Raw genomic sequence first — 27,142 nt, forward strand, 5'->3', positions numbered from 1 at the left:
AATTTTCATTGTAAGTGGGCTAAAGCAGTTAATTAAAAGTAGTCTAACATAAATGTAAATGCTGTAATTTGATTACTTTAATAAACCGTGTAACTTGGATGGATAAGATGCTGGCGTGACCACAGTGCACATGTCTGCTGTTGCTCACAGTGGTCCAAGGGACGCTCAGGGAGTTTGTGTGTTCGCTCAGACACATGAAACATTAGAGGGAACATTGGCGGTGACTGGCAGGGAAAAGGGGAATGATAAGACTTACTGTAAATATAATTATGTATGTATTGAAAAAGGAACAACTAAAATGTTCCAGCTGAAAAAATGAAATCAGTTTCAGTTTATGAGCTCTGTTTGTTTTCTTTACAATTCCAACCTTTTATTTTGAAATGAGCTGCTCGTTCCTGTTTAGAGTTGATGAGCTGATGTGGGTGAGAGGACTCAGGCAGCCTGACAGAATTGATGTCCAGGTCTTCCCTGCTTGTCCTGATATACATAAACATGAGTATCCTTGCAGGTCAGATCTCATCTGTCACACCTGTTAGTGCAGCTCTCCTCTAGATTGTAGTGCTTGTTAAACTAGGATGATTTTAGGAGCCTGGACCGCAGATCTAAGGGAAGATATGACTTGGAAAGACTAAACCAACCTATTAGAGGTGTTCGCACTAACATAGATAAATACTCAGATTTACACCTTTAGTGTCTCACAAAGGGTTGAAAAGTGAATGTGCACAGAGAGGTTGGTGGTGAGACGGGCACTTCCAGCACTGTAGATGTGATCCAGATTCTTTTTAACCCTTTAAGACCTACCATAGAACCAAGTCCGCCAGAGCTTATATTATATTTTTACATGCTGTGGAGCCATTTTTGGGAGCATTTCAAGTTGCTATACATCAATACAACCATTATAGCCCAGATTTTAATAATATGTATTCATTAAGTGCATAGTAATTACATAAATTGCAAAAAAGTGCAATAAACTACAAAAAAATTGAAAATCGTTTTTGATTTTTTAACATATATTTGTAGTTAGAGAAATTTAAGAGGCTTATCCCTCAAAACTGTAAATACAAAAAAGTTGCACAAAATAGTTTCCCACCACAGGAAATTTATTTTGAGTGTCTTCATAGTTTTATTTTTGAAATACACCAATTTTTATACACTGCAGGAAAAACGAAAATAAATATTATACTGCAAATTTGCAAAAAAGCAGCATATGCATCAAAATAAACTATTTCCAGCAGTGCAATATGAGTCCTAAGCATCCCAGAAACGACACAGAAAGTCATAAAGTCAAAGATAACTTTTAAAAAGAGCAGTATAGGCCCTGAGGCCCTGATCGCAAAAAAGACTACATTTCTGCGAAAATGACGTCACTTCCGGTTTCGGCCAGGTAATGGCGGAAATGCAAAAGTTCGCGCTGACGTCTATTCCAACGTAGGAAGTGTTTTGAACAGCTGATCGGACCGGCAAAGCGTGTTTCTGGAATATTATGTTTTTGTTCCTGCAAGCGCTTTTTATGCAGTTTTTGCAAAGCTTTATGTGGAAGGAAACCGTGACCTAGGACAAGCTGATGGCACAATATGTAAGTACAACTCCTCCGGTTTCATATGCAAAAAAATTTTTTGCGCTAGCTTACGTGGTTGCAGTGCTACCGGGATTTAAAAATAGTTATGCATAACAGAGCGTTCCCGCTCCGATCGGCTCTAAAGGGTTAAAAAGGAGAACACTAAGGTCGATTAGCTTGGAACTTTGTTTTATATCTTCTCTTTGAACAAGATAGAAATTTAGGAGTAACATGGCCTTACAAACCCAACAGTGAGATCTTAAGAGATCCAGCCTACGGCTCTTCAATGGGGTGTCACAGGGTCCCCAGGAAAAAAAATTGTAAATGTAAAATAATAAAATAAATATTCTTCTGTAGCAATAACAAAGTATAACATAAATTGTTCTGTGGCAATTACACAAGAATATCCAGTAATGTCCCTGCCTACAATTAAACACATTCACTTACTGAAAATCGGGGGCATCTGCTGTGGCAAATGGGTTCAAGCCTTTGACCACAAACTTAGACACTGCTCGGTGACATTCGTCTATCCTGGCCTGAAAGGAGACGCTACCGGTAGACTGCAGCGAGAACTGCCAGCGAGCGCCAGCCAGACTCTGTCTGTCTCTCTCATCATGGTCACCTAAATGCACAGTAATGGCAGGTCTTGTAATAAGGCAGATCGCGCTAACATAATATGCACTGTTAGTTGATTATTTACCTGCCGCATTAACGGGAGAGGACGTGCAAACGTTACCGCTGCTGCTGGGCTGAGAGTCACGAGTCCGGAGCGGAATTAAAAACGCGTGTCATCGCGTGTTTTGTGAGCAAATGCTTTTGCATATTTGTAGTGTTTCCTCCCTTAAATGAAATATCTACTTTGCAAGTTGCCCTGTTGTCATTGGTTCTCATAAAGTATAATCAAACTTTTGAGCGTTTGAGCCGCTTAGGCGCCGTGTTTCATGCCAGGTAAATGACGCTCCGCAACGTGGTGACGTCATTCGGGGCGACTGGAATCGATAAGGGAATCGTTTGCAAAAATGGCAAACGATTCCAAGGAATTGAAACAGTGGGAACCGGTTCTCAACAAGAACCGGTTTTCGATACCCATCCCTAGTCAGTACATTCAGATATGAATCATAATTCAGTGTTTAACATATTATCACAGATGGACTGCACAGGAGATCTCCTTTATGAAGAAACTGTGAAAGTTTGTCCAACAGTGGGAAACATTTCAGAGAACATCTCAGAGAATATCTGTGAAGCAGAAACTAAACATAATAATAGAAGAAAAGCCAAATAATGATCCAAATCCTGCTCTGAGACTATCAGACAGTAAAGGCTTCCAAAGACTGCTCACCTCTCAGACTTACTTAAAGATGCTGGTGCTGTCCACAGATCAGCTGACCTGCTGGGTCTCCATGATCAGCTTTGTTTCTTGGAGATAAAGGCTGAAGCCTTTAGAGCTTCAGTTCTCCAGAGCAGCAGGATGTCTGAGGTCCGCAGAAACACAAAAACACAGCAGCTAAAAATAGTTGTTCAAAGAAAACGAGGTGGGAGCTGCTGATTCCTGAGCTTTGATACTGGATTAGCTTCAGTAGTTATTCCAATCACTGCTGTAGGAGCTACATTTAGTCACAGCTGACTGTCTTCTTTGAACAATCACAATGACTACTGTTCTAAAAAAACAAGCACACAAAGAACCAATGAGAGTGTAGAACAGGATAAAGAGCTCCTGTGATGGTGGCAAAGAAATGAGCAGCAGACGGCCGTCTACATGTTGTAGTGGTTTACAGTCACCAGGGGGCGCCGTCACGGCCACGCAGTCAGTGGGCTGCTCTGCTTGTGCTGTTGTTGGTGAAGCTGAAGTGAAAGCGAATGTTAAAACAATGAAAAGTGTCCACTGCAGCCTCCATCTGAGCTTGTCATGTTCTTCTTCTTTGATCCTTCGTGTTTGTGCTGAACACTGCTGTCGCTCTCTTCCCTGTTCCCGCCCACTTTCTAACCAATCAGCATTGGAGCGCGCACAGCGTCGTCCACACTGAGCTTTGTTGTGAGCGCATGGACTCGTCTGCAGAACATTTGTATGGGCTCAAAATGTGGTCATAAATATTTTGTACTTGTAAATCAGGATTTGTGTGTGCGTGAAAAAAATTTGTATGTGTAAAAAAGATTTGTGTGTGTAAAAAAGATTTGTGTGTGGACTTAGCCAAAAAAAACCCTGCAAGTTACAAGTGCGAATTTTGACCCTATTTTTCTTCCTTTTATCTGATTGGTCAATGTCATGTCAATCACAAATGTAACTATCCAATCAGAGAACAGATGGGTTTGGCTGTCGGAGGGGCACTTTTTTGACCTGACGTTCCCGTCACAAGTGTCTTCTAAGTGAAGCTACCAGGTTCAGGTCCAGCTCTGTTTATCTGGAGCTGCAGTAAATGATCCGTCCTCACAAAGCAACACAGACACCAGATATGCAAACACAGCATCATACAACACAACCAAGAGATCCAAAGAATTATCTCTGCATTTCTGTGGCTGATGCTGCTGGAACGAAGCTGTTTGAAACCTTGTTGTTCTGCACTTTGGGACCTGAAGAGGAACCTGAACCTCTGTGCAGAGGGTTCAACTCTGAGGATTCCTGTTCAGTTTTTTTTATTTCACACGGCAAAACTTGACAACTTTATGATAAATGTACGACTTCAATGTGAAAAATTCATTTTTTTCTCTTGTTTGTTTGAAGCTGCTTCCTGTTGGCTTCAGCTGTTTGGAGTTTCCATTTTCTAAACTTCTACATTCTGAACCTTCTTCAGCTCTGAACAGATGATGAAACACTGAATGATTTCAAGCTCACACTTTGTCTAATAAACTTACATCTTTCATTTTTTATTCAGATCGAAGGACTGTGATTTGTCAGAGATCAGCTGTGATTATCTGGCAGCAGCGCTGAAGTCCAACCCCTCGTATCCCAGAGTGCTGGACCTGAGTGGAACCTACAACAACCTGCAGGATTCAGGAGTGAAGCAGCTGTGTGTTCTTCTGGAGAATCCACGATGTCGATTTGAAACTCTGAGGTCAGTCACATGTTTTAGTTGTGCTGAGATGAATATGATGTGAAAGTTGTGCTGACACTGTGGATCAGTAGGCCCACACACCTCTATACAGGAAGTCTTGTTCTACTCTTTGTAGAACTTCTGATCCCTGATCCTCTGAGTCTGACTCAGTAGATAATGCAGAGTTCTGAGCTGATGTGGGTGAGAGGACTCAGGCAGCCTGACAGAGTTGATGTCCAGGTCTTCCCTGCTTGTCCTGATATACATAAACATGAGTATCCTTGCAGGTCAGATCTTATCAGTCACACCTGTTAGTGCAGCTCTCCTCTAGATTGTAGTGCTTGTTAAACTAGGATGATTTTAGGAGCCTGGACTGCAGATCTAAGGGAAGATATGACTTGGAAAGACTAAACCAACCTATTAGAGGTGTTCGCACTAACATAGATAAATACTCAGATTTACACCTTTAGTGTCTCACAAAGGGTTGAAAAGTGAATGTGCACAGAGAGGTTGGTGGTGAGACGGGCACTTCCAGCACTGTAGATGTGATCCAGCTCAGTGTTCATGGAAATAATCCGGAGAGCAGGATTCCTTGATGAATGTCACATCTTCTTAAAGTTATAATCCACAGGGAAAACTGTGAAACTGTCGATCTGATATCTACTCAACCAATCAGGTGTTTACATGCCCTTCACTGATCTCCAGCCCCACCTTATTATCAGTTTCTCTCTTTTACATCTGAATTATCTTCACTTCACATTTCAGTCAGTTCAGATTTCATTAGCACGTTCACTTTAGCATAATCCATTTTAATCCAAACACCTTTCTCTTTAAACTCTGTTTGTCAGTCACAGTATATCCAGTACAATCCTCTTTTTCACTGCGTCACACACATTCAGAGATCAGAGTGTCCTGTGTGTGCTCTCATTCACTCACACTCACTCTCATATGGCTGAAGTCTGTTTGTACACAGGCTGTCAGCTGGCCTGAGTTAGGCCTGTCTCTAAAATCATTATTTTATTGCTTTTATTCTGATTCATCAAAGCCAAACTCAAACATATTTATATTTACTGATTATGTTCTCATCAATAATTAACAGTCAGTACTAGGGATGGGTATTGATAAGATTTTAACGATTCCGATTCCATTTTCGATTCTGTTTAACGATTCGATTCTTTATCGATTCTCTTATCGATTCTTTTTAAAAAGGAGAACACTAAGGTCGATTAGCTTAGAACTTTGTTTTATATCTTCTCTTTGAACAAGATAGAAATTTAGGAGTAACATGGCCTTACAAACCCAACAGTGAGATCTTAAGAGATCCAGCCTACGGCTCTTCTATGGGGTGTCACAGGGTCCCCAGGAAAAAAAATTGTAAATGTAAAATAATAAAATAAATATTCTTCTGTAGCAATAACAAAGTATAACATAAATTGTTCTGTGGCAATTACACAAGAATATCCAGTAATGTCCCTGCCTACAATTAAACACATTCACTTACCTAAAATCGGGGGCATCTGCTGTGGCAAATGGGTTCAAGCCTTTGACCACAAACTTAGACACTGCTCGGTGACATTCGTCTATCCTGGCCTGAAAGGAGACGCTACCGGTAGACTGCAGCGAGAACTGCCAGCGAGCGCCAGCCAGACTCTGTCTGTCTCTCTCATCATGGTCACCTAAATGCACAGTAATGGCAGGTCTTGTAATAAGGCAGATCGCGCTAACATAATATGTAAGTAAGTAAGTAAGTAAGTAAGTAAGTAAAATTTTATTTATATAGCACATTTCTAGATAGAGATCACAAAGTGCTTTACAAGATATAACAGATTAAAAAGACAAAATACAAACAAAGTTAGCAAAAGGCAGTTTTAAAAAGATGTGTTTTTAGCTGTTTTTTAAAAGTAATCAATGAATCAGCGGATCGTAAGTCCTGAGGAAGGGAATTCCACAGTCTGGCGGCCACAGTAGCAAAAGCTCTATCACCCCTAGTTTTCAGTCTCGTACACTGAATGACAAGTAGGCCCTGACTACTCGACCTCAGAGACCTACTAGGGGCATAGGGCTGTAAAAGTTCAATGATATATGGTGGTGCTTGTTGTTGAAGAGCCTTGAAAGTTAAAACCAAAATCTTAAACTGGACTCTAAATTCAACAGGAAGCCAATGTAACTGCATGAGCAACGGTGTTATATGTGAAAATTTAGAAGCTTTCGTCAAAAGTCTTGCTGCAGCATTCTGAACGATCTGCAGACGCTCCAAAGAACCTTTATTTAAACAAGTAAACAGGGAATTGCAATAGTCCAGTCGTGAAGAGATAAAAGCATGAATAACAATCTCCAGTTCGGTATAGGATATAATAGAGCTCAATTTAGAAATATTTCTTAAATGATAAAAGCAAGACCGAACAAGAGATTTAACATGACTATCTAACGTAAGAGCAGGATCAAGGATAATCCCTAAGTTCCTGACAGATGGTTTTACAAACGTTGAAAGAGGACCAAGAGCATTTATTATACTGGGTATATGTCTATCTGGGGCACATAAGAGGACTTCGGTTTTACTGTCATTTAGTTGGAGGAAGTTTTCAGCCATCCAGCCTTTAATGGTTTCCAAGCACACATTTAAAAGCCGCAGCTTAGAAGCCTCTTCCGGTTTAAAAGATATATAGAATTGGATATCGTCTGCATAACAATGGTAACAAATATCCTCAAAAGGGCTCAAAATGTGCTGAAGAGGGAGTAAATAAACTAAAAACAGTAATGGCCCTAGCACAGAGCCTTGTGGCACTGTTAGTTTATTATTTACCTGCCGCATTAACGGGAGAGGACGTGCAAACGTTACCGCTGCTGCTGGGTTGAGAGTCACGAGTCCGGAGCGGAATTAAAAATGCGTGTCATCGCGTGTTTTGTGAGCAAATGCTTTTGCATATTCGTAGTGTTTCCTCCCTTAAATGAAATATCTACTTTGCAAGTTGCCCTGTTGTCATTGGTTCTCATAAAGTATAATCAAACTTTTGAGCGTTTGAGCCGCTTAGGCGCCGTGTTTCATGCCAGGTAAATGACGCTCCGCAACGTGGTGACGTCATTCGGGGCGACTGGAATCGATAAGGGAATCGTTTGCAAAAATGGCAAACGATTCCAAGGAATTGAAACAGTGGGAACCGGTTCTCAACAAGAACCGGTTTTCGATACCCATCCCTAGTCAGTACATTCAGATATGAATCATAATTCAGTGTTTAACATATTATCACAGATGGACTGCACAGGAGATCTCCTTTATGAAGAAACTGTGAAAGTTTGTCCAACAGTGGGAAACATTTCAGAGAACATCTCAGAGAATATCTGTGAAGCAGAAACTAAACATAATAATAGAAGAAAAGCCAAATAATGATCCAAATCCTGCTCTGAGACTATCAGACAGTAAAGGCTTCCAAAGACTGCTCACCTCTCAGACTTACTTAAAGATGCTGGTGCTGTCCACAGATCAGCTGACCTGCTGGGTCTCCATGATCAGCTTTGTTTCTTGGAGATAAAGGCTGAAGCCTTTAGAGCTTCAGTTCTCCAGAGCAGCAGGATGTCTGAGGTCCGCAGAAACACAAAAACACAGCAGCTAAAAATAGTTGTTCAAAGAAAACGAGGTGGGAGCTGCTGATTCCTGAGCTTTGACACTGGATTAGCTTCAGTAGTTATTCCAATCACTGCTGTAGGAGCTACATTTAGTCACAGCTGACTGTCTTCTTTGAACAATCACAATGACTACTGTTCTAAAAAACAAGCACACAAAGAACCAATGAGAGTGTAGAACAGGATAAAGAGCTCCTGTGATGGTGGCAAAGAAATGAGCAGCAGACGGCCGTCTACATGTTGTAGTGGTTTACAGTCACCAGGGGGCGCCGTCACGGCCACGCAGTCAGTGGGCTGCTCTGCTTGTGCTGTTGTTGGTGAAGCTGAAGTGAAAGCAAATGTTAAAACAATGAAAAGTGTCCACTGCAGCCTCCATCTGAGCTTGTCATGTTCTTCTTCTTTGGTCCTTCGTGTTTGTGCTGAACACTGCTGTCGCTCTCTTCCCTGTTCCCGCCCACTTTCTAACCAATCAGCATTGGAGCGCGCACAGCGTCGTCCACACTGAGCTTTGTTGTGAGCGCATGGACTCGTCTGCAGAACATTTGTATGGGCTCAAAATGTGGTCATAAATATTTTGTACTTGTAAATCAGGATTTGTATGTGTAAAAAGAATTTGTGTGTGCGTGAAAAAAATTTGTGTGTGTAAAAAGATTTGTGTGTGGACTTAGCCAAAAAAAACCCTGCAAGTTACAAGTACGAATTTTGACCCTATTTTTCTTCCTTTCATCTGATTGGTCAATGTCATGTCAATCACAAATGTAACTATCCAATCAGAGAACAGATGGGTTTGGCTGTCGGAGGGGCACTTTTTTGACCTGACGTTCCCGTCACAAGTGTCTTCTAAGTGAAGCTACCAGGTTCAGGTCCAGCTCTGTTTATCTGGAGCTGCAGTAAATGATCCGTCCTCACAAAGCAACACAGACACCAGATATGTAAACACAGCATCATACAACACAACCAAGAGATCCAAAGAATTATCTCTGCATTTCTGTGGCTGATGCTGCTGGAACGAAGCTGTTTGAAACCTTGTTGTTCTGCACTTTGGGACCTGAAGAGGAACCTGAACCTCTGTGCAGAGGGTTCAACTCTGAGGATTCCTGTTCAGTTTTTTTTTATTTCACACGGCAAAACTTGACAACTTTATGATAAATGTACGACTTCAATGTGAAAAATTCATTTTTTTCTCTTGTTTGTTTGAAGCTGCTTCCTGTTGGCTTCAGCTGTTTGGAGTTTCCATTTTCTAAACTTCTACATTCTGAACCTTCTTCAGCTCTGAACAGATGATGAAACACTGAATGATTTCAAGCTCACACTTTGTCTAATAAACTTACATCTTTCATTTTTTATTCAGATTGAAGGACTGTGATTTGTCAGAGATCAGCTGTGATTATCTGGCAGCAGCACTGAAGTCCAACCCCTCGTATCCCAGAGTGCTGGACCTGAGTGTAGACTGCAACAACCTGCAGGATTCAGGAGTGAAGCAGCTGTGTGTTCTTCTGGAGAATCCACGATGTCGATTTGAAACTCTGAGGTCAGTCACATGTTTTAGTTGTGCTGAGATGAATATGATGTGAAAGTTGTGCTGACACTGTGGATCAGTAGGCCCACACACCTCTATACAGGAAGTCTTGTTCTACTCTTTGTAGAACTTCTGATCCCTGATCCTCTGAGTCTGACTCAGTAGATAATGCAGAGTTCTGAGCTGATGTGGGTGAGAGGACTCAGGCAGCCTGACAGAGTTGATGTCCAGGTCTTCCCTGCTTGTCCTGATACACATAAACATGAGTATCCTTGCAGGTCAGATCTCATCAGTCACAACTGTTAGTGCAGCTCTCCTCTAGATTGTAGTGCTTGTAAAACTAGGATGATTTTAGGAGCCTGGACCGCAGATCTAAGGGAAGATATGACTTGGAAAGACTAAACCAACCTATTAGAGGTGTTCGCACTAACATAGATAAATACTCAGATTTACACCTTTAGTGTCTCACAAAGGGTTGAAAAGTGAATGTGCACAGAGAGGTTGGTGGTGAGACGGGCACTTCCAGCACTGTAGATGTGATCCAGCTCAGTGTTCATGGAAATAATCCGGAGAGCAGGATTCCTTGATGAATGTCACATCTTCTTAAAGTTATAATCCACAGGGAAAACTGTGAAACTGTCGATCTGATATCTACTCAACCAATCAGGTGTTTACATGCCCTTCCCTGATCTCCAGCCCCACCTTATTATCAGTTTCTCTCTCTTTTACATCTGAATTATCTTCACTTCACATTTCAGTCAGTTCAGATTTCATTAGCACGTTCACTTTAGCATAATCCATTTTAATCCAAACACCTTTCTCTTTAAACTCTGTTTGTCAGTCACAGTATATCCAGTACAATCCTCTTTTTCACTGCGTCACACACATTCAGAGATCAGAGTGTCCTGTGTGTGCTCTCATTCACTCACACTCACTCTCATATGGCTGAAGTCTGTTTGTACACAGGCTAATCTGGGACTCTTCAACATTTGACCCTAGAAATAAAGAAGCTTCTTGGATGAGAGGTGAAAGGCGAAACGTCTTCAAAAAACTTAAAGAAGTCCAGATGCCTTTTTTTCTAAGCTCTTTAGATGACTGTGAACCTTCACAAACGCCTCATCAGTGGGACTCTCAGAGCTACCAGCCCTTTGCTACAATCACAAAGCTCTTCATTGAAATCAATGATATCAAAGCTGGAATCAAGCTATAGCCATATACACTGGTAAAGACTTCTTATCTCGAAATAATATGCTGAAGTGGCAATGCAGAAATTGAAAATAGGCGGACGTGCTATTAGTAGAATGGACATTGGCCTGCTGGCTAAGGAAGGCCCTGTCTCACATAGAGGTGAGAGAGGCCCCCCTCGAAGCCCCCTCTTTTATCGGGGCTTACTTAGGGTCATATCGGGGACCACACAGTTGGAAGTCTTTTTTCTTTTTTTTCTTTGACCAAATAAAGCTTATTTCTGTAGCTGCTGTTTTATACAGCTTTAATGTTAATATTAATGTTTGCTTATGTATGTTTAGGGAGTGGTCTGATGGTACATGTCGTTGTTACATTAATAATATTCAAATAGTAAGGGTATGCTTAAAGATATGGTAAAAATCATATCATAAAATGTAAATGGCCTGTCGAATCCAATTAAACGTAATAAAATTTTAACTAAAATGAAGAAAGAACAAGTACAAATAGTGTATCCACAGGAAACCCATCTAGACTGTAAGGAGCATGAAAAACTGAAAAGAATGGGTTATACAACAGTTTCTCTTCTTCCTATAAAACTGGACGAAGGAGAGGAGTGGCTATCCTGTTATCAAGAAAATTACTCTTTGAAAAAATATCCGAGATAAGTGATAAAGAGGGACGTTATATTTTGGTAAGGGGAAACATTGAGGGGAACCCAGTCACGTTGTTAAATATATATGCACCCCCTGGAAGCGATATTTATTTCTTTAAGAAAATCATAGATGTGATGGTAACAGAGACAGTAGGTTTCCTAATTTGCGGAGGAGATTTAAATATACATCTACAACCAAAGCTAGATATTTCCAATAGAAAAGCACAGAATACTAAAACATTAATTAAGAATATAAATACATTGATGAAGGAGGTGGGACTAATTGATATATGGAGAGACTTGCATCCCTACCAAAGGGATTATACTTATTTTTCCTCACCGCACTCGTTATACACAAGAATAGATTATTTCATAACTTTTGGGAAAAATAAAGATAAAATAAACACTTGTGCAATTGGAGCAATAGAGTTAAGCGATCATGCACCAGTATACGTGTCTGTTGATTTAAACGTGCAACCAAAACTCAATAATTGGAAATTAAATTCAAGCTTACTGAATGATCCTCACTTTAAAGGACAAATTAAGAAAGAGATTCACTTCTATATGGAAACTAATGACAATGGTGAGGTGTCTCGTCCTATACTGTGGGATGCCTTAAAAGCTGTCCTGAGAGGGAAAATTATAGCAATATCCTCTTATAAGAAAAAGATGAGAAATAAGAAATTAGAAGAGCTACAAAATAAGAATTAGAGAAAAGGCATGAAAGAAAAACATCTCAGGATATATTGGAGGAAATTAGGAAAGCAAGAAATGAAATAAATGATTTGACCACATATGAAATTTAAAAAAAAAATCAATGTTTCTTAAACAAAGGTATTATGAGGGAGGATCAAAAGCAATGAATGTATTAGCCTGGAAACTAAAAAAGAAAATAGCAGATAATACAGTTCACAAAATTAAACATCCGGTGACAAAAGTAATAAAAAAATAAACCAATAGAAGTTCAGAGTGCATTTGAAACATTTTATAAGACTCTGTATGCTAATAACACAGAGAGTAGTATAGTTGAAATTAACAGTTTTTTAGATTCTCTTGATTTACCAGTACTGAATGAAGAACAGAATAAAACTTTGATTGAAGATATAACAGAAAAGGAACTAAGAATAGCAATAAGTAAAGTTAACAGAAATAAATCTCCAGGATCAGATGGATATACGGCAGAATGGTACAAGGAGCTAAAAGAAGAATTAATACCAGTGATGCTTCTAACAATGAATTGGATCCTAAAGAAGGCTCAAGTACCTTCTAGCTGGAAAGAAGCAATTATCTCTGCCATCCCAAAAGAAAACAAGGATAAATTAGAATGTGCGTCATATAGACCAATATGTGTTCTTAATACAGATTACAAGCTGTTTACATCTATCATGGCTCGACGATTAGAAAAGTTCTTACCTAATCTAATTCATAATGATCAAACAGGTTTTATTCGAGAGCGCCAAATACAAGATAATGTGCGACGGACATTACAAATTATTAATCATATTCAAAAGAATAAAATAGAAGCAATGGTAATCAGTATCGATGCAGAAAAATCATTCGATTCAGTTAATTGGAACTTTCTTTACCGAGTCTTGCATACATTTGGCTTTCACGAATATATAATTAAGACAATACAGGCACTTTATGATAACCCTACGGCAAGGATTAAAATTAATGGCTACCTATCAAATAGTATTAAGCAGCAAAGAGGAACAAGGCAGGGCTGTGCGTGCTCACCATTATTATTTGCGTTATATCTGGAACCATTGGCTCAATATATAAGACAAAATAAAGAAGTAGAAGGTATTAATATCCATGAAAAGGAGCATAAATTAGCCTGCTATGCAGATGATATTTTAATATTTTTGGGTCAACCATCAAACTCTTTACCTAAATTAATACAATCATTTGAATACTTTGGTCGACTATCTGGATATAGGGTTAATATGAGTGAAACACAATTGCTTAAGTACAATTATATTCCATCAGAAGAAATTAAAAATAAGTATCAATTAGCATGGCAAACAGAGTACTTTAAATATCTAGGAGTCATAATACCTAAGGGTCTTACAGAACTATTAGAACGAAATTATTTACCAATACAAAAAAAAATTAAGGAACATATAGCGAGATGGAATCTAATTCCATATTTAAGTTTATATTCGAGAATAGACTCAATTAAAATTAATATTCTTCCTAAATTATTATATTTATTTCAAACATTACCAATAGAAATTAACCAGAAACAGTTTAATGAATGGGATAAAATTTTGTCAAGATACATATGGCAAGGAAAAAGGCCCCGAATTAGATTTAAAACCCTACAACTTAACAAAGGAAAAGGGGGTGGGGCTTACCTTCTCTTAGGGAATATTATTGGGCAGCACAATTAAGGCCTATGATATGCTGATGTAATCCTTCATATGACGCTCAATGGAAAGTTATTGAGGAGAGTCTGACCTCCATCCCCATATAAGCTATTATAGCAGACAGAAGCTTGCAAAATTTAATAAAAACTATTGAAAATCCATGGATCAAGTTGACTTTTAAAATTTGGGAAACAGTAATAAAAGAATATAAACTAGAAGAGGATATAGCAGTTCTTAAGTGGTGTGCATATGACACACATTTTGCTCCAAATAAATTGGACACCAGATTCAAAGATTGGACATATAAAGGATTAACAGCTTTATGTATGGTAATGGAGGAAGGCAGACTAATTAGTTTTTGCTTTTGCATTAGATTTTGACTTTGTTAACTACTAGAAGACTAGAGGAAAAATTAGTTACATTAATGGAAACAAAAACACACTCCCTATATTTATTTATTTATTTTTCTTTCCTTTTTCTTTTTCCTTGTGTATTTTTTATTTATGTTGTTTCCTGTTTTGCTTCTTTTTCTTTTCTTCTTCTTCTTTCATTCTTATTGTATGGATATTTTAGTTGTTTAAATATAGAAAAAAAATAAAAAAAATATATGTACTGAAAGATAGCTGAAGTTGATGGTATTGTATAGTGATTCTAAAATGTCAATAAAAAAAAAAGCTGGAATCCAATGAGTCCAAGTCTTCTGCTGATTCAGCATCACATTCATCTTTGCTCCTTGTTCTGCATCCCCACCATGGACTTCATTCCTTTCCAAGCCAGCCTTGAGTGTCCTTTATTCAGCTCATCCTCTGCTTTACTTTTACACCTGATTTTAGCTGCTTTTCTTCTCTCCCTCATAACAAGACAGCTTCTTCTGCCTGAGAACATGTTGGAGTGATTTACTAATCCAGGGCTGATTTTGGGAAAAATACTTCCTGTTTTCAAAGTAATCCCCATTTTTCCCAGAATGAAATGTAAGTAGAAATAAATAGAATAGAATTCAACTTTATTGTCATTGCACATGCACAGGTACAGGGCAACGAAATGCAGTTTGCATCCATCCAGAAGTGCTTTAGTGATATAGATATATTACAATATATATTAGCAATAATATAGATATGTAAGTATATTACAGAAATGGGTCTATTATGGTATGTTATAATGTACACGGTATGAAGTATGTTGTGAATATTCTATAACTAAGTATGTACAGGCTGTAGTGAGTACAAGCTATGTACAGGCTATGAACAGGATATAAATATGAAAAACTATACAGAATATGAAATAAATAACTTTACAGAAATTTGAGATATACAGCTATAAAGTGATCTAAGTGAGAACATGAGCCTTTAAAAAGGCTCTTCTGAGGCTGCTGCCAGTGGTCAAAGCCTCCAACAAAGCTCTGTGAGTACATATGTGATCATAGCTTTAGCTTTTAAATGTTTATTCTAGTTAACACAGATCAGGTGGAACAACTCAAATAAAATATCAAAAATATTAAGTGGTCATCGGTACTCAGTTTGTTCAATACTGAATACAATGGAGCACAAATTGTCCACGTTTCTGAAATATTTCTGGGTGTAACTGTCACCAAAGTGCAATTTAGACCTGGCCTGTGGTTGTTATCTAAGTGATAATCATCAATTCTACTAAAACAAATACAAAATAAAGAAATTTGACACATTCTGTTGATATCAAAAGAACACTGAACAATTCAGTGTTGTTTTACTGCTGTTCTCTCTTCACTTCTTCTCCTCTGATTCTCTCCACATGTTGCTCTGCATCAGTGCTCAGTTTCCTGACAAAACAAGATGAAATATTGCTAAATATAATAGTATCTCATTACACTTCAACAGAAGTGTTTGATTTTTGTAATTGTTTATCTGTTATTTTTCAGACTGAGTCACTGTGACCTGTCAGAGAGAAGCTGTGAAGCTCTGGCCTCAGGTCTCAGCTCTCAGACCTCTAATCTGAGACAGCTGGACCTGAGTAACAGTAACCTGAAGGATTCAGGCGTGAAGCTTCTGTCTGAAGGACTGAAGAGTCCACGCTGTACACTGGAAACTCTCAGGTGAGATCAAGCATTTTTCTTTCATCAACTGACAGAATTAGCAGATTAATAATAAGGCAGTCCTCTAATAAGAGGAGAAGTGGAGGTGTTTTGAAGGGCAACGTACTCTTATGTTAACAAGACAGGAAGTAGTTCCTGGGAACTGCTTCCTTTGTTGTTGTCTAAGTAGAAACATGATGGTGAAACAGTGATGAGTTTGCAGAGGTGAATCCACAGCACACAACACAACAATGCTGTTGCGTGCTGAAAGCAGACTTCTCACAGATTCTGAGGCTGCAGGTTTCATCACTGTCCAACCAAAATTCACTGAACCAGCAGTAAATGAACGTCCAAAACGACGCTTCATGTTTAAAAAACAGATGATCAGGGGGATTTGTGTTTACATCTTTTTTGTGTGATCTGTTCACCTGCTGTTTCAGCTGTTTGGTGGTTGTTGAGATGGTTTTGTGAACTTTTAGCTGAGATTCTGACGTTTCTGTAGATACCACACATGTCTAATTACTTTGTACAGCATGAATGGCCATAACGAGGTTTTTAACAGTAAGAAAAGTTGTAAAACTTCAGAAAGTATAGTTAAAAGTCCAAAACCTTCTACGTCTGGTGGCTTGTGGTAAGGAGCAGATCAAACGAGTAAAGAATTACGTTATAATTATAAATGGCTTCAACAGCACATTCAGGTCTGTGAGACTCATTCAGACACTGAGCCGTGGCTCTGTGCTACATGCACATAGTTCTGCATCTCTGCCATTCAGACACACTTTATATATAGTTTATTTTATGTAGTGTTAATACTGAACTGTACATTTAGTCTCTTTAAAGGCAGCAAGTTTTATTCAGTGTTTTCATAAAAGCCTTATTTCTATCCATTTACTGCTATTAGGAAGAACACGTGAGGTTTAAGACCTGGACCAGTTTGAAACCTTTTGTCCTCCACAGTGGAAAATGGGTGGAAATAAAAATGGGTCTCACTTTAGCCAGCTCCTAATTTTATCAGTTCTACTCTCAGCGTCTCCTGTATATCTCCTGTATAAATGTTGCACTCAGCTTTGTGGTCTCCAATATCACTGAAATGCAGCCAGATGCTGCTCATTTTGCCTTTTCACTCTTTCCTGACACGCTTGCATTTCAATACAGCTCCCATTTCTCTGTGTACTGGTCTCTACCACTACCCTTGCTGTCTATGGGACATGTCCTCTTTCACATAATGGTATGATCCCAGTCTGTCTCTGAAAGTGATTGGCCACATGGTTTGCTCATCAGAATAACATCTCAGCCGTGCTCACATTGATTATCAGCAAGCCTGAAAATTCATCAATATTTGACATATGAAATTATCTCATGGGCTGGATTTGGCCCACGGGCCATATGTTTGACACCCCTGGTTTACACAGTTTGGTATTCAATGTACAAGTGAGTTAGCTCTCAGCTAACTAGCAGACAAGCTAACTGCTGGGACTGCGTCTTTCTAACAAGAGCGTCAGACACTCAGACTGGTTTCCTTTGTGGATGATGATGTGTTCTCACACTGATCCTTCATGCTGATGCTGCCATCCACCCACTGCTCCTGGATTCCTCATCATCATCTCCATCAGCCCTCACAATACTCCACCTTCATCAGCTTCATGTTCAGCAGCCTGGATGGACAGTAATTCTTTCCATGGGTTATGGTGGGACATTGAGAGCTGAAGTCAAACAGCAGTGAGAATGAAAGACTGATTCATTTCTATTTAGTCTTGTGATGTGCAGCTTTGTTCAGAGCATTAAGGCCCAGCAAAGATTACTGAGGTCATAGAGTCCCTGATGAAACCTGTGTGCTTATAGAAACTGAGACCAGAGGAACCAGAATAGAAGGACATTAAAATGAAGTGTCAGCTACACAAAGGCAAAGCTATTCAGTTGTTGCTGTGAGTTATTTAAATGGAGGATGGAGTCAGACTTTAAGCTGCTGGACTCAGTCACTATATCCTGTTGTCCTCATAGAACCTGGACACACAGACTCACCTGTGACACAGTGACACACAGTGTGGGCTACACACACATTAGAAAGTGGATCAGTCACACTTGTGCAATCATTTGTTGTGCTTGGAAACCATGAACACTTTGAATCACATTAATGGCTTTGTTACAGCAACATTCAATCATGAGTTCAAAAGTAGTGCATTGTGTACTTATTTTAATAGTACTGCAGTATGAGAAGTGCAACATTCAGTGTGCAGAAACAGATCAGGTGCTTTCTAACAGCAGTGTTCCCTTTAACACAGCAGCAGTTCAAATATTTCTGTCAGTCTGAGCTGAAACATGAATCTAATCAAATATCAAATCAAAGTTCTTTGCCTCTGCCAGGACGTTAACATTTGATCTAGTTTTTTACAAAGTTCCCTCAGCGTCCAGAGCCACCAACATACCTTTGATCAACAGCAAGTGAACATTTATAAATGTGTGTTTGCAGAACAGGAAGCAGCAGAACTATTGTTCTGTTATCAGGCAGCAGCACAAACGCTCATCAGCTCATTTACTGTGCAGGACTTTGAGTGTGTGAAGTGTGTGTTTGTGCTGGATTTCCTTTGGAGAATCTCAGTCAGAAACCAGACAAAGAAAAACTCTTTCAACAGTCCAGGTTGAGTTGACAACATGAACTGCATTTATCTTCCTCTGACTTGACATGTTCTTCCTCCTCTGCACCGAGCCAGCTGCTAAGACTCACAAGCTCATTGACATTTTCTGATGATAAAGAAACTCTCTTCTTCTGCACAATATGAGCAGCAACAGAGAAGAAGCTTTCACAGGTACAGATGTTGCAGCTGTGGCCAAGTACATGTGCTGCATGTTGGAGCAGCACTCTGATGGACAGGCCTCTGTACTGATGGTGGGCTCTGCTCTGTATCCACCACACTGTTCTCAGCTGAGTCTTCCTCCTGTTCACACTCTGATGAAGCACCAACAGGGCCAACTTCTTCTCTGGTGGCTCGGATGTTGTTGCTTCCACAGGTTTCCCTCCAACAACCCTCTGTTCCTGCAGTAAGTTCAGTAAGATCTGGGTAAACACTTGAGCTCCTTGAATCTGGCTCCAGCAGCAGTTTTCACATATACAATGTTGGCATTTTGCTTGCGTGTCTCCAGGTCTGTTCTGAATGTAGACTGAATTTGACCACGTAGGCGGGGTCATCATCTGAGCTCTCCATCACCTGAGAGAGATGACAAAACACAGAATCACAGAGCATGAAACCAACGTTTCTCCTCCCAGAAGTTCAGTCACAGACCTGCAACAGAAACAAGAAGATTCAAATGACGCAGAGCTTTCATTTACTTACCGTATTTTCACGACCATAAGACGCACTGTGCTAAAAGGCGCAGTCTCAGTTATGTGTGCCATTACTGTATTTAACACACACATAAGGCGCACTGGATCATAGGGCGCATAGAAGTACCGTATGCGTATTTAAAAATAAAGCGGGAGCAAACCTGAGTTCGGTACCTTACTCACATTTTTATTACCAGTAATCGTCATCATCAACAACACACAAGCATACAAGTGTGCGTATTTAAAAATAAAGCAGGAGCAAAACAAAGTTTGGTACTCACATTTTTATCATCAATCAAACCCATCGAAGTCCTCATCCTCTGTGTCTGAATTGAACAGCTGCGCTAAATCTCCATCAAACATGCCAGGTTCACTTTCTTCACTGTCAGAGTCACTTTCCGTGCCGTGCGGCTCCTCGGAAATGATGCCGGTGTTCTGACAAAACGTCCTACCCATCAACCTGGACGTTTTGTCAGAACACCGGCTTTTGCGAAAGCTCGAACAACAGTGCCAGCAGCCATGTTAGCCCAAGCATCTACAATCCATTGGCAAATTGTGGCGTAACTCGCCCGGCGCTGCCTTCCACTCTTGGTGAAACTGTGGTCTCCATCGGTCATCCATCGCTGGATGTGTTTGTCGCCGATGTGTTTGCTGCAGTAGGAGCGGAAGATGGCCAGCTTTTCCTTATAATCCGCTGGAAGTTGCTGCGCTACCGTAGTCCTGGTCCGGATGGAAAAATGGCACCGTTTCATAAAATGTGAAAGTGAAACTGCTTTTAGCCGAATGGTGACCGTCGTAACGCTTCTCCCGCTCGTTCTTTGCTCGATGATCGCCTTATGTCCGCGGAAACTCAGCTGCGTCTTCTTGACCTGCCGGAGCTTGTTTTCCAGCTTCCTCCACTTGCGAACCATCGATTCATTAATCTTAGATTCTCTCGCCGCTGCTCGATTTCCATGTTCCTCCGCGTAGCTGATGGCCTTCAGTTTAAACTGTGCTTCGTAAGCGTGTCTCTTTGCCATTTTCAGGGTTGTTAAAACAACGGTGTCCTGCATAAAGCACATACCTTTTCTTTTATACAGGTATGTGCAATAAAGTCAACGCACACACTTCACCCTTTAGTGTTCTCATGGTGTTCTCTACTGCGTCCTCCTTACAACACAAAGGGCGCACTGCGCTATAGGGCGCGCCGTACTTTTTGAAGAAAATCTAAGACTTTTAAGTGCGCCTTATGGTCGTGAAAATACGGTATATCCACAAACATGTCCTCTACATATTCATGCTGTATTTACACACACATACAGAGGCTGTTTGTCTCTCACACACAGACAGGACACTGAGAAATACATCATGTTAAATATACCTGCAGGCTTCCAGCTGTGCACTTTGTCCCTGTCAGCTGTGATTGCCATGGCAACCTTGGTGTTGTGCGCGATGCAGGGACGTGTTCAAAGGCAGACGTCTGGCAGCAGCATCATATTTGATGCACTATCTGTACTGAGTGTGCTGACTGTATTTCAAATGTCCCACTGCTGTGCAACATGAATCACATGTTCTGCACGTTTCTGTAACTCCCAGGTAACCATGGTTACCCAGCCACGCCCAGTAGTCTCCAGAGAGACCAACAGCTGGTTCACGTTGTAACACCGTGGCTTTCGTAGTCTCTCCTTTTTCTACAGCTCATGTGTTCTTCTTGTGATGCTGCGTCTTGAGGCTCATACATGCCGTCATTTGTTGATCCTAAGAACGTTCCTCAGACCGACTTCTTCAACAACAGATAACTTTAGTTGTATCAACACTGCCTCCTGGAACAGTTTAAAATGAACATGTCAAAGATCTGTACCTGTCTCCATGTTTCTGTCCCCGCCCCTTTCTTTCTGTCCTGGGTCATGTGAGCGCTGCAGTAGTATTAGGCCCACCCTCAATGCTCCCATTGGCTGAGAAGCATAATGACGCCCATTTCAAGCCAGCACTGATCAACATCCCTCCTGTGACCCATGGCTTTTATATTCAGAGCCAGTGAGCACTTTCACAATAATCATGATTTTAAAAACTGTGATTAAAATAATTGCTGACGTTAATCAGTTAATGAGTTAACGAGATTATAACAGGTTAAGTTGCCCTAATAATTAGACTTTGGTGACAAACTGATGTGATCTCCATGTTTCCTTTGTTGGACTGTGGGCGAGTGTCAGAACTGAATGTACTGAGTAACATGTAGAGTTTAAACATGTGTCAGTTCCAGTTTTAGAGCTCTAAAGTGCAGCTATCATGTTAGGAATATGTTAGGAATAGACAGGAACACTGAGCACACTGAGGTCAAATCTTTATTTTACCACTCGCTGCATTCTTGATGTTCATGAATTCAGCAGGTTCATGATTGTCTGCAGCATTAATCTCATATTTCCATTAAAAGTGTTGAATTTGACTGTTTGATGTTCTTTATGATCTCTGGCACCAGTTCATCTGTAGGCTGAGCTCAGTCCATCCATTTAGTGAAATGATGTTTAAAGGTCTCCTTGTTCTGTGAGCGTGCACAGATCCTGAAGCAGAAAGCCTGGGTTACAGAGAAATGATCATCACTGTGATGATGCTCATCATCTCTGACTGGGATTTGAGGTTTTGTCAAAGCAGCAAAGAAAGCCTGGCTATGTTGGACTGGGTGTGGCAGCAGCTCCCAGTTTGAGTTCAGGAGACAGACACCCTCTCTACTTTGAAGATCAGCTTCAAACTTTCCTTTTTAATAAAGCTTATAGTTCGAGCTGGATCAGGTGACCCTGAACCATCCCTTAGTTATGCTGCTATAGACTCAGGCTGTTGGCGGACTTCCCATGATGCTCTGCTTTCTTCTCCCCTCTTTTCACTCCTGATGCTTTTATATGTCACTACTGCATGTCCTTAACTTTTGTCTCTCTGTTTTGTTCTTTTCTCTCTGAGCTCATCTCTTCTCTTTCCCCTCACCCTGCAACCAGTCATGGTAGATGCTCCTCCTGGAGCCTGTTTTCACTGGGAGGATCTTTGTGTCAAAGGGAGTTCTTCTTCCCACCATCACCAAGTGCTGCTCACAGTGGAGGCGGTTACCTTACACTGTTAAACAGCTTCAGATGACTGTTGTTGTCTGTTGGGTATTGTCAGTTATAAATAAAGTTACAATGGATGGATAGATGTTATTGTGACAAAGAGAAAACATCTGTTGACAGATAGATTGTTGTTTTGTGTGTGCAGTCTTTCAGGCTGTCTGATCACAGAGGAAGGCTGTACTTCTCTGGCGTCAGCTCTGAGCTCCAACCCCTCCCATCTGAGAGAGCTGGACCTGAGCTACAATCATCCAGGTCCCTCAGGAATGAAGCTGCTGTCGGCTGGACTGAAGGATCCAGGCTGGAGACTGGACACTCTCAGGTATGGAGAGAAAATCTGATAGAGGAAGAGCTGGAAACATTTCCTGTGTCCTTCACTCACTTCCTGTTTGTTTCCTGCAGATGACTCATGAACAATCACACATGCAGGAATATTTTCAGGGACAGACACACTAGTCTAGCTGGATAGTACATGGATATTTATGTAGGGGGTCTCCAAGGAGTCTGTTTGCAGGAACATTTAGGTCACAGGTGTACCTGATATAGATACCAGTGTACCTAATAAAGTGTCAGCTAACATTTGGAAATGGAAGCTTAAATAATGACAAACTGTACATTCACAGCTGAATTACCAATAAATTTGTTCTCAAGTGCATATTTTTCTGTTATTGTTCTCAAACAACAGAATGAGAATGAAATATTGATTCTAACAGGGCCCATAAACAGCATTAGCTTAGCAGCATTAGCTTATCAGAGTTTCCATCATGGTCACACAAATCCTTAGCAGAGAAAAGTGGCCTACTTAGCAATAGCTGCTCAAGTTGTATAAAGAAAGGGAAAACAGTATTAGCATTAGCTGCTAATGGCAGCTTACTTAGCATAAACTCTTCACATCTTTATAATGCAAGGGAAAGGAGTCACTCATGGAAGCCTATTTAGCATTAACGTCTCACATAATTATAACTAGGGATGGGTATCGTTTAGGTTTGATCCGATACCGGTGCCAAACCGGTACTTTTGAAACGGTGCCGGTGCTTAAACGGTGCTCAAACCGGTGCTTAAAGAATGGAGAACACAAAATTGGTCCAAAAACCTCTCATGTTCAGCTGTTTTTTTGTAAAAAGATAACAATGTTAGCCTTTTCTGCAGCTATGGGGCATATATGGTATCACTCTTGGCTGGAAGCAGTGCTTAACCAATGAAAAAGCACAAACTTTGTCCAAAAACCTCTCATGTTTAGCTGTTTTCCACTTTTTCTTTGGTCATTTTAGCCTTTTTGACCAGAGTGAAGGGAGTATCTGCCATCAAACAAGAAGACAGCCGCATGTAGCTATGATGATGTTTGCTAGTTCACCTTACATGCATTAATGTAATAACGTGGTTAGCCTACTCAATGTAAATTACACACGGACAACATTAAGCTACTCACGCAGAGAAGAACGGCTGCTGCTGCATCATCATCCGTCATCATTTCTGCTACACTGGCAGGGCTAGGGGCCAGGACTCTACTCTTCGTGTTTTTTGGGGGAATGTTGCTAACTCCGGGTCTGATAACAGGCAACCCACCAGCAGTAGATGTGCTCGGTGTGAGGTCTCGCAGCAAGCTATCAAATATGGCGCATTTCTCGGCTTTTAAGCGTACTTAGAATTAGCCGCTCACATTGTTTAAAAAGTAAGGGAAAACAGTATTAGTATTAGCACATAATGCTAATTCACGTCAAAGTAGCATTAGTTAATAATGGCAGCCTATTTAGCATTAACTGCTCACTAATATAATGCTAATTCACGTCAAATTAGCATTAGCTGCTAGCATCAGCCTACCTAGCACTAGCTGCTCACATTGTTAAAAGGGAAGGGAAAACAATATTAGCATTAGCTGCTAATAATTATTCACCTAATTAGAGTTAGCCCCTAATGGCAGCCTAGTTAGCATTAACTCCTCACTAATATAATGCTAATTCACGTCAAATTAGCATTAGCTGCTAGCATCAGCCTACCTAGCTCTAGCTGCCTACATTGTTAAAAGGGAAGAGAAAACGATATTAGCATTAGCTACTAATAATTATTCACCCCTAATTAGAATTAGCCGCTAATGGCAGTATACTTAGCATTAACTCCTCACATTGTTATAATGTAGGGGAAAAGAATTAGCATTATCTAATAATGTTGACCTTGGCCCACTGGAAAAGTTAAGAACTAAAGATTTAGGAGTGTTTCTCGATAGCTCTTTCTCATTTGAGAAACAAATGAATTCTGTTATTAAAACCAGCTGTAAGGTTTATATTGTTGATTGTCATTTATGCTTAGAAATATTTACTCATATATGCTTAGAGTTGTATAATCGATTGCATGATGATAGAGGTTCGATCCTTAGTAGTATGTAAAGACTCTGTGTGCCTTCCAGAGTGCTCTGGCATGCACACACCACTTGGGGCCATGAGAGAGGTCGTACCCTCTCTTACTGATTTATGGTGTAGGACAGGGGTCTCAAACTCAATTTAGCTGGGGGCCGCTGCAGGCAGAGTCTGGGTGAGGCTGGGCCGCATTAGGTTTTCCACAAGAAAGGCATGGTTAAAAAATTCCAATCTTCTCAAATCTCTTTATTTTTATTTTTTAACACAAAATATGAAAAATGAATAAACAAATTAAGAATTAATAAGAAAATAAATCAATCTGTAATACATAAATAAAACAATAATAAGATATTTTTAGTCAGTGAACTTGTGTGTATCTTTCAGTCTTCTATATCTGCTGTATTTAGATTGAAATGTCTGTATTAACAGTTCTATACCCTTCTTCTGAACATGAATGGAACACTGTAGAAAATGAACTGTTCTTCTGAACATGGCTTCTCTTGCCTACTCCTTGCTGCTAGAGACCTGGCAGCGTTTCCTCTCGCATAGCCGAGCCAGATTTGGCCTGAGGGAGGAAGCAGTTGCGACCCTCAGTATGTCTTGAAGATGATCATCCGTAAGTCTGGACCTGTACTTGGACTTATTGAAGTCCAAAGTGGAGAAGAGCTTTTGGCACAAGTATGTGCTACCAAAAAGGCACATGGTCCGCTTGAACATTCGGGAAAGCCGAGGGAAACTAGGGCTCAAGTCTCTCAAAAATTGTCCAAGCTTGTCTGCTTTTCCACTCACCTCCCTGAACTTTGCTTTGAGTTCAGAGTTGCACTGCAGCTCAATGAGCTCCATTTGAAGCACAGAAGGGGCATCTTGCACATCAAAGGAGAAGGGGTCCGCAAAAATGTGAAAGGTGGCTCTGTGTGTCTTGAAGTCAGCAAACCTGTGATCAAATTCCTCCTGTAGCCTCAAAATGACATCAACATACTCGTCAGCACTGAATGGTGTGCCTGCATCCACGAGTGCCTTGCATGCTGGGAAATGGCAAAGGTTTGTCTGAGAGAGCTGAGCTTTCCAGAGCGCCAGTTTTGTGGAGAATGCTCTCACGTTGTCATAGGCAGCACTGACAAGTTGCCCCTGGCCTTGTAACGTCTTGTTCAGTACATTAAGCTCATGTGTCATATCAACAAGAAAAGCTGAGTCCATGAGCCATTTGGGATCAGTTAGCACAGGAACACTAACTCCATCCTTCTCCATGAAGGCTTCACTTCTGCTCTCAACTCAAAAAGTCTCTTTAATACATTTCCCCTGCTGAGCCAACGTACCTCAGTGAAGTCGAGCACATCCCCATATTCTGACTCCATTTCCTCTAAAAAAGCACAGAACCTTCGGTGCTTTAAGCCCCTGGATCTGATTTGGTTGATGCATTTCACAACAATAGACATCACATTGTCAAACTTCAGGCATTTGCTGCAAAGGACCTGCTGATGGATGATGCAGTGCAGAGCAATGGCCTCCTCCATGCCTTCCTCTTCCAGTTTGTTTTGTGCCACCAGTCCATTTTTCCTCCCTGTCATTGATGGCGCTCCATCTGTTGTTATTCCAACAAACCTCTTCCATGGCAAACCAACATTCTCAATGGCATCACACAGCTTGTAAATATCTGCTGAGCGGTGGTCTGGCCATGCATTGGAATTACTGTGAGCAGCTCCTCCATCACTTCAAAACTGTCATCAACACCACGGACATACATTGGGAGCTGGGCAGTGTCGGTGATGTCTGTGGTCTCATCAAGAGCGACTGAGTATAGACTGAAACATTTGGCTTTCTCACACAGTTGGTCATAAATGTCACTTGACAGGTCAGAAATGCGATCTGCTGCGGTGTTGGCAGAAAGGCTGATGTTGCTAAACTGACCTTTCTTTCCCGGACAGACTATATTTGCAGCCTGCAATATGCACTTTTAGACAAATGCACCTTCTGTGAATGGCTTCCCTGCTTTAGCAATCATCTCACTAACCACGTGGCTCCGACTGCTGCATTATTCTCTTTGGTTGCTTTCTTGGAGAAATCTTGCTGCCTCAGTAGATCTGTTTTAAGACTGGCAACCCGGTTCGCTCTCTCGTCTCCCTGGTATTTTGCATCCAGCTCAGCATGTCTAGTTGTGTAATGACGTTTCAAATTGTATTCCTTGTGCAGCGCAACTTTCTCTGTGCAAATAAGACAGGTCGGGGTGCCCCTGTGCTCAACAAAGAAATATTGCATTTCCCACTTTTCCTGAAATTGTCGGTGCTCATCACCAACCTTTCTCTTCACCGCAGGCTTTGAAAAAGACATGTTTGGGGCTATGTGACATTTATAATTCTACTTGGTGTCACTGTCGCATTGAAGTTTCAATCAAGCGTTTAGCCGACGGACGGG

The 27,142-nt window shown here is 40.6% G+C and overlaps 1 protein-coding gene and 1 long non-coding RNA gene across 2 annotated transcripts in view; one reads left to right on the forward strand and one right to left on the reverse strand.

Annotated features, from left to right (window-relative positions):
* LOC309702163 (uncharacterized protein) overlaps positions 1-27,142 on the forward strand; it is an 854,297-nt gene that overhangs the window by 737,270 nt on the left and 89,885 nt on the right. The window contains exons 21-24 of the mRNA XM_082526612.1: positions 4,429-4,608; positions 9,560-9,739; positions 15,828-16,001; positions 22,525-22,698. Coding sequence (XP_082382738.1) covers positions 4,429-4,608; positions 9,560-9,739; positions 15,828-16,001; positions 22,525-22,698 — 708 coding nt within the window. The remainder of the gene's footprint in view (positions 1-4,428; positions 4,609-9,559; positions 9,740-15,827; positions 16,002-22,524; positions 22,699-27,142) is intronic.
* On the reverse strand, positions 1,706-2,655 carry LOC309702524. The gene is made up of 2 exons (XR_014275588.1): positions 2,259-2,655; positions 1,706-2,180 (listed from the first exon to the last, which is right to left on the reverse strand). It is a non-coding gene; the product is annotated as an uncharacterized lncRNA (long non-coding RNA).

This window comes from Aulonocara stuartgranti (genome assembly GCF_965226115.1).
Source record: "Aulonocara stuartgranti genome assembly, chromosome: 3".
Classification (NCBI taxonomy): Eukaryota; Metazoa; Chordata; class Actinopteri; order Cichliformes; family Cichlidae; genus Aulonocara; species Aulonocara stuartgranti.